At 43.4% G+C, this 17357-nt stretch overlaps 2 protein-coding genes across 4 annotated transcripts in view; one reads left to right on the forward strand and one right to left on the reverse strand.

The window, feature by feature from the left end:
• The window catches only part of ATAD2 (ATPase family AAA domain containing 2), a 30461-nt gene extending 26083 nt beyond the window's left edge, over positions 1 to 4378 (reverse strand). The window contains exon 1 of the mRNA XM_085053501.1: positions 4017 to 4378. Within this exon, the coding sequence (XP_084909627.1) occupies positions 4017 to 4223 (207 nt within the window). The 5' untranslated portion in view covers positions 4224 to 4378. The remainder of the gene's footprint in view (positions 1 to 4016) is intronic.
• A 39-nt stretch (positions 4379 to 4417) lies between these two features.
• NTAQ1 (N-terminal glutamine amidase 1) lies at positions 4418 to 16953 on the forward strand. 3 transcript variants are annotated; one of them, XM_085053512.1, is made up of 7 exons: positions 4418 to 4559; positions 4599 to 4700; positions 4874 to 4973; positions 5655 to 5705; positions 7747 to 7895; positions 8231 to 8355; positions 16656 to 16953. In XM_085053512.1, exons 2-7 carry the CDS (start codon positions 4627 to 4629, stop codon positions 16787 to 16789), a joined length of 633 nt encoding a protein of 210 aa, XP_084909638.1. In that variant the 5' UTR covers positions 4418 to 4559; positions 4599 to 4626; the 3' UTR covers positions 16790 to 16953. The 3 variants fall into 3 exon arrangements, with proteins under 3 accessions (XP_084909638.1, XP_084909639.1, XP_084909640.1); XM_085053513.1 differs by lacking the exon at positions 16656 to 16953 and adding an exon at positions 11721 to 13086 and having other exon boundaries at positions 4456 to 4700; XM_085053514.1 differs by lacking the exons at positions 4418 to 4559; positions 4599 to 4700 and adding an exon at positions 7235 to 7292 and having other exon boundaries at positions 4904 to 5043.
• Positions 16954 to 17357: the final 404 nt, after the last annotated feature.

Genomic DNA, 17357 nt, shown 5'->3' on the forward strand with positions numbered 1-17357 from the left:
GAATGTATTTATCTGAACCACTTATATGGCCTCATTTGGGCAAATTTAGTCTGTTACACTCCTGACTCAAGAGCGACGCAACTAAAGGCAGGTACTCAAGCCACTTCTGCACCAAGAAGTAGCTCTGATTAAAAAAAAAAATTCACACCAGATTTCAAAGATAAAACCCAAAATCTTTGATTTCAAACTTGGTTCAGTGACTCCAGTAACCAAAATCTCACCTAAAATACACAATTATTCTATCCCTTGGGAAGGGTCAAAAATTATACTACAAAAGGAGGGGCTTGTGAGAAACAAAAAACACAGTAGAGGGGGCAGCCCCTCTGCTTGGATCAGTTGATGGACTGTGTCACTCCTCATCCCTGAAGGGACACTTTTAGGTGAGCTTTGTGCCTACCAACTGTCTTGGAGCAGACCTGGGAATATTCACTTAGATCTATTGCTAATAGATCTCTGTCACTATTCCTTCTGCAGCAGCACATATTAACACTCTGTAGTTGGTTGGTGCATTTACCACCAGCAATTCAGAATCTGCTTTCCTGTCACTTCAATTACCCACACTATTTGTGAATCTGGATCCTGTAAATTCTTATTGATCTAGGCCAGGCTGATAATGGCAAATTGGGTATAATCACAAATTGGGCCCAGCTGCACCCAGCTCCTCTGACCTCTAAGGACCAGCTGGAACCCAAGAGGCTTAATTTTCTGCCAGAGTTCTGTATCTTTAATGCAACAGAAAAATGCTTAGTACTGGGATTAAAATCTTTTTAGGAGAGCTTTTCTCCTGTCTCTGTTCCATTTATAATGGCACTCAGAGTGATAAAAGGACTTTCTTCAGGAGGATAGCATTTATCCACAGAAAATCAAAGGGAACTGAAGATACAGTTCTTCATGGATGTTCATCTTATTCATATTGCAGTTTCTGCAAGGAGGATGCTATTGACTTTCACTGTGTGAGGAAAGCTGTGATGACCATAGCAAGGGGCTTGTTCCATTTTCAACACAAGGTCTCACTGCGAATATGCCAAAGTAACTACCACACTGAAAAGGGCAGAAAACAGACCAGATTATTCTACACCTTCACAATAATGTTACCAAGAGGTAATTTCACTTATTGATGGCAATGATGACTGACAAATGACTACAAGGATGGAAGGAGGTTATACAGGGGGAAAATTACAAGGGCCAAAGCCCAAACAGAACTTAATCTGGCTTCTGCTGTAAAAGACAACACAAAATATTTTTACAAATACATCACCAAGAAAAAGAAGAGTAAAGAGAATCTCCATACTTCACTTGATGCACAGCCAAACATGTAACAAGGGATGGGGAAAAGGCAGAGGTACTTTGCCTCAGTCTATAACAGTACGACCAGCAATCCTCACAGTATCCAGACAGGGACAGAGAGCAGAATGAAGCCCCCACATGGGGAGGAAATGGTCAGTGACCTGCTACACTACTTGGACACTCACAGTTCTACAGGATCCACCCAAGGGTACAGAGGGAGCTGGCAGAGGACCTTGCCAAGTCACTTTCATAGAATCATTAAGGTTGGGAAAGACCTCCAAGATCAAGCCCAACCTTTGAATGATGATCATCTTGTGAAAAAAACCACACTACTGAGTGCCACATCCAGTTGTTTCCTGCACACTTCCAGGGGTGGTGATTCCACACCTCCCTGCACAGCCTGTCCCAAGACTTAACCACCCTTTTCGTGAAAAAGTTCTTCCTGGTGCCCAATCTGAACCCTCCGGCATACCTGGAAGGTAGGTCCTCTTGTCCTGTCACAGGTTACCTGGGAGAACTGATCCCCTACAGCCTCCTTTCAGGTAGTTGCAGAGAGTGACAAGGCCTTCCCTGATTCTCCTTTGCTCCAGGCTGAACACCCCCAGCTCCCTCAGCTGCTCCTCATATGACTTTCTAGACCTTTCCCCAGCTCTGTTGTCTTTCTCAGGACACATTCCAGCACCTCAATGTCTTTTTTGGCATGAGGGGCCAGAACTGGACACAGGATTTGAGGTGTGGCCTCACCATTGCTACGCACAGCAGACAATCACTGCCCACATCCTGCTGGCCATATTGTTACTGATACAGGGCTGGATGCCCACACAAAAAGGGAACTCAGGAGAACATTCAAATGTAGATCACAGGAACAAACTTCTTCAGCTTGGGGAATTACACCAGGACTACAGACTTGGACATATACAGCTTCCAAAGGGATAGCAGCCACTTTGGATCTCACTGGGAAACTCATTCATGAAACTTACTGCAACTGGAAACTTGAGAGAGAATAACAAACACAGCAGATACTGGTTTACTTTAGACCTCCTGCTGTATGCTCCTTACTGTCTATGGATGAAATGAGCTGTGTAACTAAAGATAAACCACATGCTGATATCAGAAAAAAAAAGCAAAAGCTGCCACCAAGTCCTTGCACATCAACAAAATAGGAAAGAGGCATTGGGACCTGAACATGAAGCCAGCACCAGTTCCCATGATCTCTGTCAGATGGGGCACTTCCACATTATCGCTACAGTTAAAACGTCCAGCAGAGCCCAGCATCCTACAAATGAGGTAATTGCTCCCTGCCTCAAAGCACGGGAAAGGTCTACAAAAAAGAAAAAAAAACCCAAAACCAAACCCAAACCAAAGAATAGCTGTACAACCAGTTTCATAACAATGATTCTGCATTGGTTCCAGGGATGAGTTTACATTTAGCTTCCTCATTCCTGTTTTTCACACTGAGAACACATGCCAGCAGTGTTATCTGCCTAACATTGCATAGCCTTCCCTCCTGTGAAACGGCTGAACGCAGCCCCCGAAAACCATTTCTAGTGGAGACTGCAAAAACAAAACAGTGATCTTTAAACTGATTCCATGACTCTTTGTTGGTGGGGGAAAACCCACCACCCCAAGGATCTTTTCCTTCTTAATCAGTAGTCTTGAGTATAACGGCAAAAATTATAAAAATATAAAATTAATCCATACAACTGAGACTCCCAAAAGACTTCTACTGGAAGGAAACAGAGTTCATGAGAAGCATCACTCCAAGACAGGGCTCCCCTGAAGAGCAGACCACTTCTGAGTCAGATCTGGTCTGCATTTGTCACAGAAATGCAGGACAGCCTGCAGAGAAGAGCCTGACTTGGAAATAGCAGAGAAAAGTTTGAGTTTTTGAAGGTTATGTTAAAAATAATGAACTTCTCAAAGTGAAATGATTCAGTTACTAAAGTTGCAATGCTGAGATGCAGAGAGCACAGGCCACTTCATATCCTTTACCACTATGCAAGTTGTTTGTCTCTTTTCTAGTAGGGTAGACCAAGATTATAGAAAGCTTAAGTAACATTTTTACCGGTTTAGGTTATGCACTTTAATTAAGTACAAATAAGCCCTGATTTCTAAACTGAGTTTGTTTTTAGAGCATCCAAAGTACTACTTGGATACACTGGACTAAGGATACTCCACAGGCCCTTCGGGCCAACCAGAACGCACTCGGAAGTCACACGTTTCGCGTCGAGCGCCGGTTTTGATGCATTTCTGTCATCTAAACTGAGAACTCTCTGTAAGCCTTACCGCAACTAAAGCAAAGAGGTCTCGAAGACCTTTTTAAGATAACTTTTTCAGATAATGAACTGAACCAAAACAAACGGGCATGGGGAAAGACCCAGAACACACCAAACCCTGAGGCGATGGACGATTGTACTCCCAGGGACCGGCTGGCTCTCAGCTGGCTGCCACAGCCCCCGGAGCACGGTGGGTGCCGAGCCCCCTGAGCCGCGGGGCGGCCGGGAACGGGGGGCAGGACAGATGCTTCTTAACACAACCCCAGCCGCAGCCGCTTACCCCAAACACTCGGTTCTCCCCTTTTTTCCTCCACGGAACACCGCTCCCCGGCGCTTTCTCAGCTCCTCCCAGCAGCTCCCGGCCAGCACCAGCTCCCCCACACCGCCTCCCCGGGCCCACAGCCCGGCGCTGCCCGCCAGGCCCTGCTCACCCCACCCCCACCCGGCACTCACGGCCTCCTCGGCTCTCCTGGTCCCCCTGGATACCGCGGCCCTGGCGGACCCGGAGCGCGTCCACACGCGATGGCTCCTGAGCGCCGGCGACTCCAGGGAGATGAACTCGGAGCTGGAGTCCAGCAAGTCGAAGGGGGGCCGGCGACAGCGGCTGTCGCGGGTGGCTATGCGGGGCGGGCGAGCGGGGCGGCTCCGCAGGACCACCATGGCGAGCAGCGACAGAGACCCGCGCCCGCCCGGCCGCGACCTCCGCCCGGATCCCTCCGCCGCGCTCCCCCCCGCTCCGCTCTTCCCTGCGCCGCTACTCCCGGCCCGCGCGGCGGAAGGACACGCGGTGCTCTGCGGCTCGCCACACACGTTTGGCGCCGAAAACTCGGAGCGCTGCGCCTGCCGGCGCGGGGCGGGGTTGGCTCGGCTCGGCGGCTCCTCCTCGTCCCGCCTCGCCGGTGGGGTTCCCGCACCTCCGGCCGCTAGTCCGGCCGTGCCCGCGAAGTGCTCGAAACGAGCCGAGATGGCCGCGGTTTCCTCGGGGACGCCGTAGCGGCTGTCCCCGCCGGGCCCAGCGCTTCGTGCGCTGCCTGCGCTGCCCTCACCCCTGCTCAGACCGGCCATGGCGCGGCCCGAGGCCGCCTATGAGGCGGCAGTGCCTCCCCGCCCCGCCTGCACCTACACTAGCTGCTACTGGTAAGGGGGACGGGACGGGCGAGTGCCCCGCGGCGCCGTGAGGCGCCGGGACAGCCGGAACCACCGGCGGGGATGGCGCGGCTGCGGGCTGATCGCACTCCTGGGCTCGTTTCTCGGCACGAGAAAGGAAGTTGGAGGAAAACCAAATAAATAATGGATTTTGTGTTTTGCAGCGAAGAAAATGTTTGGAAGCTCTGTGACTGCATCAGGAGTCAAGATCGGTATCCTTTAGAAGAATTTTATGCTGTTTTCATATCCAATGATCGGAGGATGGTGAGTCAATGGGATGTGATCAGAGTCAGCTCTGGAGAGGCTCGGGCCTTCAGACTGCAGCCCAGTGTAGGTGAGACATAGTCCGAGCGATTTCAGCCACAGTCCAGTGTTGGGGAGTGAGCCTTTAGCCGAGCCTATAGGCGAGATGCAGTCCAAACCTGTCTTGTACCTCACTTTGGCTCAGAGCTGCGCCAACCACACCACGTGAGATCTTTCAATCATCCACTGCATTCAGGACAGTGGGAAGAGACATGTGGCTCTGTGAGCTGTGGGAGTAATTCTGTCTGTAATTTGTTAATTTAGAATGGTTATCTTTATAAAATCATAGAGCCATTAGTAACCATAAGGTTGGAGAACCTTATGAGACCATCAAGACTGAGACCATCAAGTCCAACTGTTAATCCAGCACCACTGTGTTCACCACTAAACCATATTCCCAAGCCTTTTGGATGTTTTGGGAAATGGTGATTCCACCACTTCTCTGGACAGTTTATTCTAATGTGAACCAGAATAGTATCTCCAATTTCATGTTCCTGAGAGAGAAACTAGAAAAAAATTTCTTACTGCAGCACAGATTTAAGCTGAGGAAGTTGATAGGTTAGCAAAGAACCAATTTACCTGAAATGAATCTGTGTTAACCTGAAAGATTTTATTCACTTCAGGTTCACTTATAACTTTCAGATTCCACTCTGGAAGCAGAAATCTGGACATGGAGATGAGCCTGTTGTCTGGGTAAGGCATTCATTACTCTCAGTAATTTTGAGTGCTGAGAGTTGATAGCTCTCTATTTACAGTGCCTTTGTAGTTGATAGCTGCAGGATCACACACGGGCATGGAACAAACTGTTCCATCTGAACATAAGGGAATACTTTTTTACTCTGAGGGTGGTAGAGCATTGGAGCAGGTTGCTCAGAGGGGTTGTGGAGTCTCCATCCTTGGGGATTTTTAGAAGCTGTCCAGACTCAGTCCTGGGCAGTTGGCTGTGGGAGTACCTCCTTGGGCAACAGGTTGGACCAGATGACCTCCTGAAGTCCGTTCCATTGTATAGTTTCACCCATTGTATAGTTTTGCATTAATATGTATTATTTTTTTACAACAGATTTATAAATAGCCTAAATCTGGTGCTCCTTTGCACCATCCATCATAAATTAATAGCGAGACAGTCAGTAAAACCTACAGGTGATAAGTCTTAATAAGAATGCATAACAGATTGGTGAAAATTATTATCTGGGTATCAAGGCTGCCAGCTCTGTAGAATTGTAGGTAGATGACTGTACTTGTAAGAAGCAGATGGATGAAATATTTATGTAGGCCTGCCAGATGATAGAAAAATATAAGCTATATGTGTATTCAACTATCAGCAGTTAAACTGACCCAGGGCTTTGAAGTATTCTTTGATCAATTAATATGGTTCAGTATTTGCTGCTACAGAATTTCTTGGTGTCATTACAGAGTCCTTGAAATTATCTGGCACAGAAAAAACTCTATTTCTTGTGACAATTTCTGTTTCTGAAATTCTGCAAAGTAATCTGCAAACTTCTGAAGTTTTCTGATTTCTGAATCATTCACTCTCTTCCAAAATACAGGTATCTTTACAGTACAAAAAAAAAAAAAAGGATTTGTTTAAAAAGTGACCCAAGTGTTACAGAGATGACCTAAAAAAGGAATAGAGTCAGGAAAGGCCATGGCAGAATGTGGATTTCTTAAAAAAATTTATGGATTGAAAGGTGTTTTAACTGTGACAATTCAGTCTATCATAGGTGTATAAAGCTTGTAAGTTAATTTTTCTTATACTCTCTAACAGGTTTTTCTAAATATTGTTGAATACAGTTGTATATATATTGGTCTGATGAAGTAGCTTGCCCAAATCTTTTTCATTCAAATCTCTTTGTGGGTTTCATATTGAAAGTGTCAAAAGACAGTGCTCAACCCTTTTTGTGAACGGGTTCAATGTGAACTTAAGTAAGTTGTTAAGGGCTACATTCAATTTAATTTTGGAAAAAAGCTGAGAACATACCTGACACCTAACATAAGTAACTGCAGTGTCCCCAGACCTCCACCTGTTTTTCTTACAGGAAGTAATAAAACTGCGCTGCATAGCCCAAATGTTTTGATAAAATAGTTGCCTTGAAAAAGTGTGATAGAGTACCCACAGGTGTTTTTTCTCAGCTTCAAGAGCTGCTACAGGAAATTGTCTTATTCCTGTGGTCCTCCTGATCTGAGCTGTTCACTGGTTTTTCAGTGGTTTGCTGGTTTTTCAGGTGCTTCTGGCAGCTGAACGCTCGACACTCAAATTCACAGACCGTGTTACTGCAACAGGTACAAAATCTCTTACTAGAAGAGATCACTAGGTAACTTTAACACTAATCTATCATCATATCTTGTGAGTTTTTATTTATGACTGGGTCTAAGAAAAAAGTGCTTAACCAAACAACTTTTGTGGTTTCGTGTAGAACATGACAGAGATTTTCTGTTTTCTTAGGAGTAGCATACACTTTAGTTTAGCTTTCTTGGCTTAAGTCAAAGGAGGCTGCAAAGGAATGGGGAGAATACCAAGGTTTCTGAAAGAGCACAATGGGCAAGATAGGCATTGGGTAGTCTCTTTCCTAGTGCCAGAAATGTTACAGATTTAATATTCAAGGACAGAAAGCAGGCTTTAAAAAATGTATCTGAACTTTCGCTTTTAGGAATCTTTTTTTTTTTTTTTAATCACTCTCTGTGCTGGTTTCTCATTAATTGCTGTTTAACTGATGGCAATTACCCTTCTTCCCAGGACTACCACGTTATTCTACTTCATGTTTCCAGTGGGGAGCAGAACTTCATTTATGATCTTGACACAGTGTTGCCATTTCCATGTCCTTTTGATGTGTACAGTGTGGAGGCCTTTAGGTTGGATGACAGCCTTCGTCCAGAGTTTCACAGGTGATGACATAAAATATAAAGACTATGGATGTTACTTCATGAAATCAAAGTTGAAGTTCTCTTTGTGTATGTGTAGGGACAGAGGTTTCTTTGCTATACTCCAGTAAAATAAATGCATTGTGTTATTTTTCTAAAGCTTTTTACCTTAGTCATCAAGTCTTTTTCTTTGCTACTGTAGCTTCTTGTTAACGACTTGGCCCAACATTGCTGGTTTGTGTATTTAATAACATTAGTGCTCCTTGATGAGAGGAAAGTGCTCTTGTTCTGAGTGACTAATGCAGTATTGTGTACATGCATCATTTGATAGAATTTTGCTTTTTTTTTTTTTTTTTTAGAAAAATCAGAATGATTCGAGCAGATTTGTTCTTGAAGACATTTGCTTCGGACAGATCTCATATGAAGGATGCAAATGGGAAGTGGCAGAAACCTCCTCCTCCATACCCTTGCATTGAAACTGCAGGTAAGCTCTCAGAACTCCTTCTTCATGCTTACAGTGCTGAATGAGATAGTCCAGGATGCACATGGGAAACAAATAACTTCTATAACATTTGTCCAGCTAGCTTATTACTTCATATGGGAAAAAACAGGGCTATGAAGCATTTGGTACTCTCTTTTTTGAAAATGAAGTGCAACATGCCTTTTGGCATTTACTGTTACCAAACATTAATTACTAATCTTCATAAACTGAGCAGAGAGTGAGAGCTAAGTAATACTGTTCTCTCATTAGAGTAGGGAACTGAAGCAAACAGGCCAAATAACTTGCTTAGGGGTCACAAAGTTTTTAACTCACTGATTATACCACACTCTAGCACACAGATCCCATTCTGGCAAAGTAGGGTTGGCAGGAGAAAGTTTTCAGGCTCCTCTCAGTGTGGTGGATTTGCCTGTATGAAATGTTTGAGGTTTCTCTACCAGGTGAATGGACCCCAGGATGTTTTAAGTCACTGGTAAGTTGGCAAGTTTTTCCCTAAGCCTTCAGCCTCTTTTAAGTGATAGCCTAGCTAACAGCCTCTAGGCCAGGCAGAGAGAGAGTTAAAGACTGCTATCTATTCTATAGAGCTGCTTAAATCATTCTCATCACACAGCACTTCAGCTTATTCTAATCATGTGTTTGGCAAACTGACTAAATTTGCTGTGTGTTTGTTTGTTCTCTCATTTTCTTCCAAGGAAAGTATGGTGAAGTTTTGCTTTGAAAGAGTTTTCATGTTACTGCTCTGCATGTTTGGTTTTGTTGATTTTTTAATAGTGCATTACTGTTATGTGTTTATGTTAGAGAAGGCAGGGTTAAAGAAATAGGTTTTAGCTTTAGGTCAAAGTGTATTGTGGTTTCAAGTTGCTGGGAAATTAATTCTCAGTCTTTGCTTTGGCTTCTAAGGAAGCTTGGTGTTTTATGTGAGGGTAGAAATGAGTCATGAGAGTGACCAGGAACACAGATGTAGTCTTTGTTATGAAGCTTTTGGTGTTTTCCAGACAATCCAGGTTATGAAGTGCCTTGAATTCTAACTCTTGGTTATTATCTTCAGCTAAGTTTTACACCAAGGTATTGTAGGGAGTGTAGAATTCCTGAACTACAGGGTATGGTTCTCTGTTGGCTGGAGCCTCTTAGGTGCTGATAACTTTTTTGCCTGTGGAATCCTTGTTGTTTTGATAGCTGAGAGCTAATGAAAGTGTGAAGAATATAGATGAGGTCAGACCAGGAAAGCAAAAAATTCTACTCAAAAGAGTAAGAGCCATTACTTGTGGGTAGTAAGTTACAGAATGACTCAAACACTTGCAGATGTGTACATGTATCTCTAGCTGAAGTAAATGACTCCACAGCTGCAAGTGCTGTAACTCTCCCCTTGTCTGTCTTGTTTGGCTGAGCTTTTACCTCACTGATGAGCAGCAGCTCATCACAGGCCTCGGCCAGTCTCCAGATTGTCTCTGTGATGCTGGTAGATAGTGAAGGATACATAGCTCTTACTTCCTATTATACTTTCATTCTTTGCTGTATACCTTGCCATGCTGAATGAAACGTCCTTAGGTCATCCAGTCCAATATGTACCCAAAACAGGGATTCTTCAGGGCTCTGTCTAGCCTGGTCCTGATCATCTCCAGGGATGATGATTCCACCACCTTTCTGGACAGTGTTCCAATATTTTACAACTGTCATGGTAAAAAAAAAAAAGGAATAAAAAATCTGAGTATATAATCTGAATTTCCCATGTTCCAATTTGCTTTTTTAACTTCTGGTCTTGTTGCCAGGCTCCTCCAAGAAGACTCTGACTCCTTTGTCTAGTGTTCTCTGATCAAGTAGATGTAGGCAGCAGTAATGTCAGCCCTTCATCTTCTCTTTTTAGGGTTGAACAGATTCAGTTCTCTCAGCATTTCCTTGAATAGAACAATGTCCTGCACCAAACAACTTGATTTTCTTCTTCTCACTCTGGGCTCACTCCAGCTTGTCCATGTTTTGGTTTTTGGGGTTTTTTTTGTGGTGAGGAACTCCAAGTGGACACAATGTTCCAGCTCTGTGCTGATGTGCTCTGATTTCCTGGTCAGTTGACTGAAAGAAACTTGTTATCCTCCACCCACTGAAGGTGGAAAGTCATTCACTAGGGAGCTTCAAGGTCTGAGTTGGAACAGGACTAGATTGTCTCAGATCTACGACATCTAGTTCAAGTTGTCTTTCATTTAGTACCAGTTCCTCCAGGCTTATTTTTTGTCTTCCCTTTGTATTCACTTGAGGTACTTTATAAGGATGCATGCTTCAATGTGCACAGTGCTGGGAGTGTGTGAGGAGTCTAGGTTTAACTGTAATGTCTCAGCACAGTTTTATCAGGCATAAAGCTGCCTTATTTTTAACTTGGTGGAAAACTGGGTGGCAGGCCTTTTGCTATCATTAAAGAGCCTGGGGTATTTATGTTCTTGCCCATGCCAAATTCCATTGCAGATAACTGTTTTCTCCCTGCCGTTTCACTTAGATAGAACACTCTGCTTTCTATGTTGATTTGTGTTTGCATTAGATTAAATTACTTCCATATTTCATTTTAGAGGTGACTGCAATGTAATGGCTGACAGAATTGAGTAAATATTGTTTTATTACCAATTTATTTGCTAGGCACATTTCTATCAGAGTGGGTTTGTTTTGGGTTTTTGGGTTTTTGGGTTTTTTTGCTTTCATTTAGAGTAGCCAAATTCCTAAGCTTTTGAGAAGATGCAAGGTTTTTATATGCTTTCTGTTTCCTATATGTCTTCTTTGATGTTTGTGGCAGTTTTACCCTGCCTGGATGCCAGCTGCCCACCAAAGCTGCTCAATCACTCTCACCCTCAGCCGTACAGAAGAGAGAAAATATAATGAAAACTTGTTGAAAAGAGTTGAAATAAGGATGGGGAGAGATCACTCACCGATTACTGTCATGGGCAAAACAGACTTGACTTGGGAAAATGAGTTGAATTTATTACCAATCAAAACCAGAGCAAGATAATGGGGAGCAAAACAGATCCTAAAACCACCTTTCCTCCCCCCCTCCCTCTACTAGTCTTTATTCCCAATCCTCTACCTCCTCCCTCCCCCCTCATGAATTGCAGTCATCATAGGTTTTTTCTGCCACTGCTTAGGGAGAGGAGTCCTTCCCCTGCTCCACTGTGGGATTCCTCCTGTGGGAGACAGTTAATGAACTTGTCCAATATGAGCTCATCTCACGGGCTGCAGATCTTCATGAGCTGCTCCAGTGCTGTCCCTTTCCACAGGGTGCAGTCCTTCAGGAACAGGCTGCTCCAGCGTGGATCCCCCATGGGGTCACAAGTCCTGCCAGCAAACGTCCAGCATGACTCTTCTCTCCATAGGTCTGCAGGTTCCTGCCAGCAGCCTGCTCCAGCATGGGCTTTCCATGGCGTCACAGCCCCCTTTTGGGCATCCACCTGCTCCAGCATGAGGCTCCTTCACAGGCTGCAGGGACACAACTGCCTCACCATGAACTCCACCACAGCCTGCAGGGGAATCTCTGCTCTGGTATCTGGAGCACCTTCTGCCCTTCATTCTTCACTGACCTTGGTGTCTGCAGAGTTGTTTCTCCCACATGTTCTTCCTCCTCTCTCACAATTACTTTCGTGCAATGGTCTTTTCTTCTTTCTTAAAGGAAGAGGTGCTACTACCATTGCTGACAGGCTCAGTCTTTGCCAGAGGTGGGTCCATCCTGGAGCTGGCTGGCATTGGCTTTGTTGTACGTGGGGGAAGCTTCTAGAGAAGCCACCCATGCTACCAAAAACTTTTGGAATTAATTTGAGGAATCTCTGTCAGTAACAAATTAAGCATTTTTTCTCCTACTAGTAACCCAAAGGGAATAAATCTTAAACTGTATTTGTCCTATTCATGGGGTTGCAAAATACACCATCAAAAATAAGCTTACATGGAGTCATAAACTCCTGTCTGTGCTTAAAAAAAATTGAAGCTGATTTTTTTAAAGCGTTTTTCTGAAACACAAACAACTCCAGTCCAACCAATAAAACAACAAAAACTCCCCTCTCAAACTCCTCCATATCTCCTCAGAACTCACATGCTAAGCATTAGCCTCTTGGAACTGGCTCTGCTCTAGCTGTTTTCCAGAGTTAGGCCTCTGTGTTTTTTACTGGCATTGCTCTGGCCTCTGTTCTCTGCTGCCACGTATGCCAGGAGAAGCTGGCCAACCTAACTGGCTGCACAGTGCTTTCTCACCCTGCCCTGTTCTCAAGGCAGCTCTGCTGGAATAAACATACCTGAGCTGCAGCAGATTGCCCTGGTCCCACTTGTTTGCCAGTGACTTCCTGTTGAAAGAGAACAGGGTATTTTGTTCAAATTAAAAAAACTAAGACAATTGTATTTGGTGAACAGATTCATTATTATAAAGCTGGTGAGACCAACCTGGGCTTTTCTTTTAAATTTTCTTTCCATAAATTAATGAGGTCTGATTCTGCTGATTCTGCTTAGTTTATGACTTGGGATGAGATCAGCCCTCCTTACTGCAAGCCTGTGTAAAATACAGCTTGCACAGTGCATTTCAAATTTACTCAGAACAGATGGTCATATGGCTTATGTACAAGTGTTAGCAGCAGCTCTAACACTGAAAAGCACAGGTTTGAATTTCAGTTCTCCTAAGGTGTTGGGTAGCACACTTGCTGGATTGATTTGTAAAAGTTTTTTGTTCTTACTATTAAAATCCCTGGTAGTCAATAATGATGGGGTTTGGATCGGGTTGTTGTTTTGGTTTTGTTGTTGTTCGGATTTTAGTTTGTTTGTTTGTTTAATTTTGAAGATTGTGAGTAGGACAGCTGAGAAATTCTGGAGACACCATATCAACCATCTATGTAACAGGAAAGCTGCTAGACAGAGGCCAGGCAGAGGTCTGCAGTTGCTTTCTGTATCTCCTCTCTGAAGTGGTGGCAGGATCCTAGTGAAAATGAAAAGGAAGGCAATGATACATATAAAAGTAGCTCCTATGCACTTCATGGGAACCTTCTGCTACTCATTTGAAAATAAAACTCCAGTCTGTCAGGTTAGGTCCTTACTTCTTAAGCTTTTGTGGAAGTAACGAATCAAGTCAGATAGATACAATAAAAGACACAAGTAAGAAGTATTTAAATTCTCAGAGTGGCTTACTGAAGTTACACCACTTCCTGTAAAAGATGATTTAAAGTGGTGAGCTGTGTTTTACACTGAGATCAACCAGGATGGTTTTCACAGTCAGTTATATCTCAGCTGTGGAGACAGCAGCCCAGCTGAGTGTGGGAAGAGTCCTTCTGACTTATCTCCCTGCTCAGGCAGGGGAGGAGGATCTGAAGAGAACTGTAAACACTTGCACAAGTCTGTAAAGAGTCCAACTTGCTAAGTGTTTTAGGTACCCCCAAGGTTTTAGACATCAACAGAACTGATCTTGGAGGCTTTGTTCCAGATTTCCTCGCTTCCAGCAGCCCTTGGGCAGCTGTCCTTAGGCCGAGTTAGTCCAAGGTCTGTGAGCCAAGCTGAAGCGTGGCTTAAATGCTGCTTTCTGACTGCTGTTGGCAGAAGCCACAAGTATCATGGCTAACAATGCCTGAATTACTTAATGCATGAGTTAACTGCATGGCATTTCATTTCACCCCTGCTCAAGGTAAAGGTGTCAGACTTGATTGAAACAAAATAAAATTATGCAGGAATCTCAGTATGGGCCAGATAGGTCTCATTGCCGGGGGGGGGGGTGTGTGAAACAAAGTATGTTTGGTCAAAGAGGAAGATGAGCTCTAAGCATGCACAAATGCAAGCTACTATAACAGTCACAGCACTTGAGGAGGACTGCAAGTGTAATATAAATCTTAAAATAATTCTGCTGCTATTGGTCTTGTAAAAATGTTGTAGAATACATGTTCCTTGCATTTGTGGAGAGATCATCTTGGTTTGCCAGCTATAGCAGCCAGATGTATCTTTTGTAAATTCTGATGTTTGTCACTCTACATCTGCTTCTGGAAGAGGACTTTGTTGCATTCTCATGCATTTTTGCCGAGCTGCTTCCTAAAGCTATGAGGTCTAACACGACATGCACGGCCTTTAGCTAGAGCCCATGAGAGAAGAGCAGCACAGAGAGGCTGTTATTACACGAATAAAACGGGAGAGGTCTCACTGAGTTTTTCCCTATGGGTATCTCCCGTGCTGCTGTAGTGCCATCTACCGACAAAGGTTCTTAGGCCATCGCTCTTCATAGGAGTGGACTTGTCTGCTTTAGTAAAACAATTTTTCCTTTCACTACATTTTTCTGATGGGCTCTGTTATGCTCTTTCGCAATCCTTCTGAATTTAAGAGAATATTTCATTTCCTATAGCATTGTGATAGCAATTTCCAAGTTGCAAACAGCAGCTGTGTTTGTAACTACTGCAACAATCCCCTTTGGACTGCTTTACCATTCACAGAGCAGTTCTATTAAATTATTTTGCTATGCTCAATGCACATAAAGTAAATATTTATTTATTTAATACTAAAGTATATGAAGAATCACATTAATTTTTAATGTGAGCATCTGAGAGGAAAAGATAAATTTGAAACTGGAAACTTACCAGTCTACCAGCTAGCAAAAACTGTTATCCACTACTAATTTGTTCTTGAGCTGTAACAGCAAATTTCTGAGCTTGTGGTATTTTAAATTTACACATAGGTAGAAATTGTGCCTGTTCTGCCAGACTCACTTCAGCAGTAGGACCATGCTTGCCTGGACATAAGAATTTTCTATATGCAGAGTTCAAACAGGTTAACAAGAAAAGATTTAGAGGCCAGACCTCAGAAGGGGTGAGAGTTGGGATTAGGCGAATCACAAAGATGTGCTGCAGTGTAGATGTGGTGCAAACAGAGGCCTTCAGGGGCTGGATTATGCCTGGGACTCCTGGGTCTGGGATTCCTGAACATCATCTTCCCTTTCTTGCTTACACTGTCCATAATGGCAAACCTAGTTACACAAGCTTTTTGCAGCTGAAGCAAATTTTATCCTTTGGATTTTATAATCTATTAATCAGAGCCTCCTCTTGTTTGTTTCTTAATCCTTAAATGCACACATGAATCATCCATGGTAAAGTAAATACTTAATACAGTGGAAAAGCTGTTAACAGTAAATCTGTAAAGTAAACTTGTAACAGTGGCTTTACCATTCTGTTCCTTAAACTCATTCTCTACCAGTTTTCTTTTAATGGGCATTTTAAAAGATTATTTGTGCACATCATTAGTGAGAACATAAAACAACAAGTCCACAGATGTTTGCCATCAAAACTGAACGTCTGATCAGCATGGTACTGAGTCAGCAAAGCTTGTACCAGGCCAGCTCCAGAAAAAGGATGTATAAAGCACCTAACCCAAAACTGCACACCAGCACTTTTCCAGTGAGCTCTCTGGGATCCACAAATGGGATAGAATGGTTACTACCTCTCCTGCCTGGAACAGAGCAGATTAAAATCCTGGCAAGGAGCAGTCATGGTTACTTTTCTCTTGAAACCATGGCAGTTAAACTTTTCCCCCACTGACTTCATGCTGTTGTTCACAATTCACAAAAAGTATTTGCTCCCAGCCTAGGTTTGTGCTCTTCTTCATCTGAGCATCCCTCTAGCTGGGGGGGCTGGGTTAGGTCATGCATCTCCTCCCTTCTGCTTATTGTGGCCCTGCAGTGGGCCCATGTCCAGCGAGGACAAAGTTCAGGGCTGGAGGGAAAGCAAATACTGTAATCTGGGGAGTAACAAACTGTAGGTTTGCCAAGAGGCTAATCACTTCTGAGAGACAATAAGCAACTTGCAGTTCTGACCACTGCTGTGATCCTGTTCTTCTGTGGTCAATGCAAAAGTTGACCCTGTTGACTTAGATTCAGAACTTAAATGGGTGAATATCTCCTCTGCTTTTGAGTAATTGAATTGGTGTGAATGCAGGAAGACTGCATTGCAGTTCCGTGTGTTGGTTGTTATTTGCACTCCAGTTCTCTGACATTACTTGACCCTTCTAGACTGCTGTTCTAGGGAAAAATCTTACCCACACATGCTAATTTCTAATGATTTACTGGATGCTTTCTGATCCGGTAGTGTGATTATTGCCATGGGCAGAGAGAGGAATCGGGGCAAAAGCAATGTTTCAGAGCCTGGAAATAGATGTTTGTGTACCACCATACAATTTGCAGAATCTTGCTGGAGTGAACTGGCCTACTGAAGAGGGGTTTGGAATGTTTTCTTGAAAGACGTTTACCTGTGTTACAGAACCTGCATCAGGAACTTAAATATTTCCCTTTTCTGGTCTTTTTTTAGATTCTAAAATGAACTTGGATGATTTCATCAGTATGAATCCTGAAGTGGGATGGGGCTCAGTGTTCTCCCTTTCAGACTTTGTACATCGATTTGGCAGTCAGACTGATTACAGCTATTCCTTGGAAGGACAGTGAAGTGGACAAAGTTCTTCTAGTTCTGTTTTGAGTGGATGTGTTTTGTTTTGCTGCTCTTACATTGTATTTATGGTTTACATTTCTGTACATGTAATAAATATCTGGAAAACTAGAACACCCAGTCAGAAATACCATGAACTGAATAAAAACTTTTATTTTAATTATGTAAGAATGCACTTGGTTTTTAATATCAAATCAAAGGTAGACATCTCACCATAAGCATATTGCTTTTCCAGCTACTGTGCCCAAAAAGAAAAGAGCTGCAAAAAAAGCTTTTGGAAAAATACATGCATAAAATACTGAATATTGTAGCCTAAATTGCTACATGTTGTCACATTTCGAAAGTGAGATACGGTTTTCTTCATGTTATGATTTCTGTCATTTATATAAACAGACAGTGCATCTCAGTTTCCTTCACTAGCTCTACTGATTAGTCCTTATTTGGCAGAAGTGTAAAGGGAACATTGATTTAGTAGTTCAATTGTGAACTTCCATGCGCTATGTAAAACCAGGTAAGTATCCAGGTTTCTGTGCTGTACAAGGGGAGAATTAAATCCTGACATTTCAG

This window comes from Lichenostomus cassidix, chromosome 2, assembly GCF_008360975.1.
Source record: "Lichenostomus cassidix isolate B80296 chromosome 2, HeHo_3.0, whole genome shotgun sequence".
In the NCBI taxonomy this organism is placed as follows: domain Eukaryota; kingdom Metazoa; phylum Chordata; class Aves; order Passeriformes; family Meliphagidae; genus Lichenostomus; species Lichenostomus cassidix.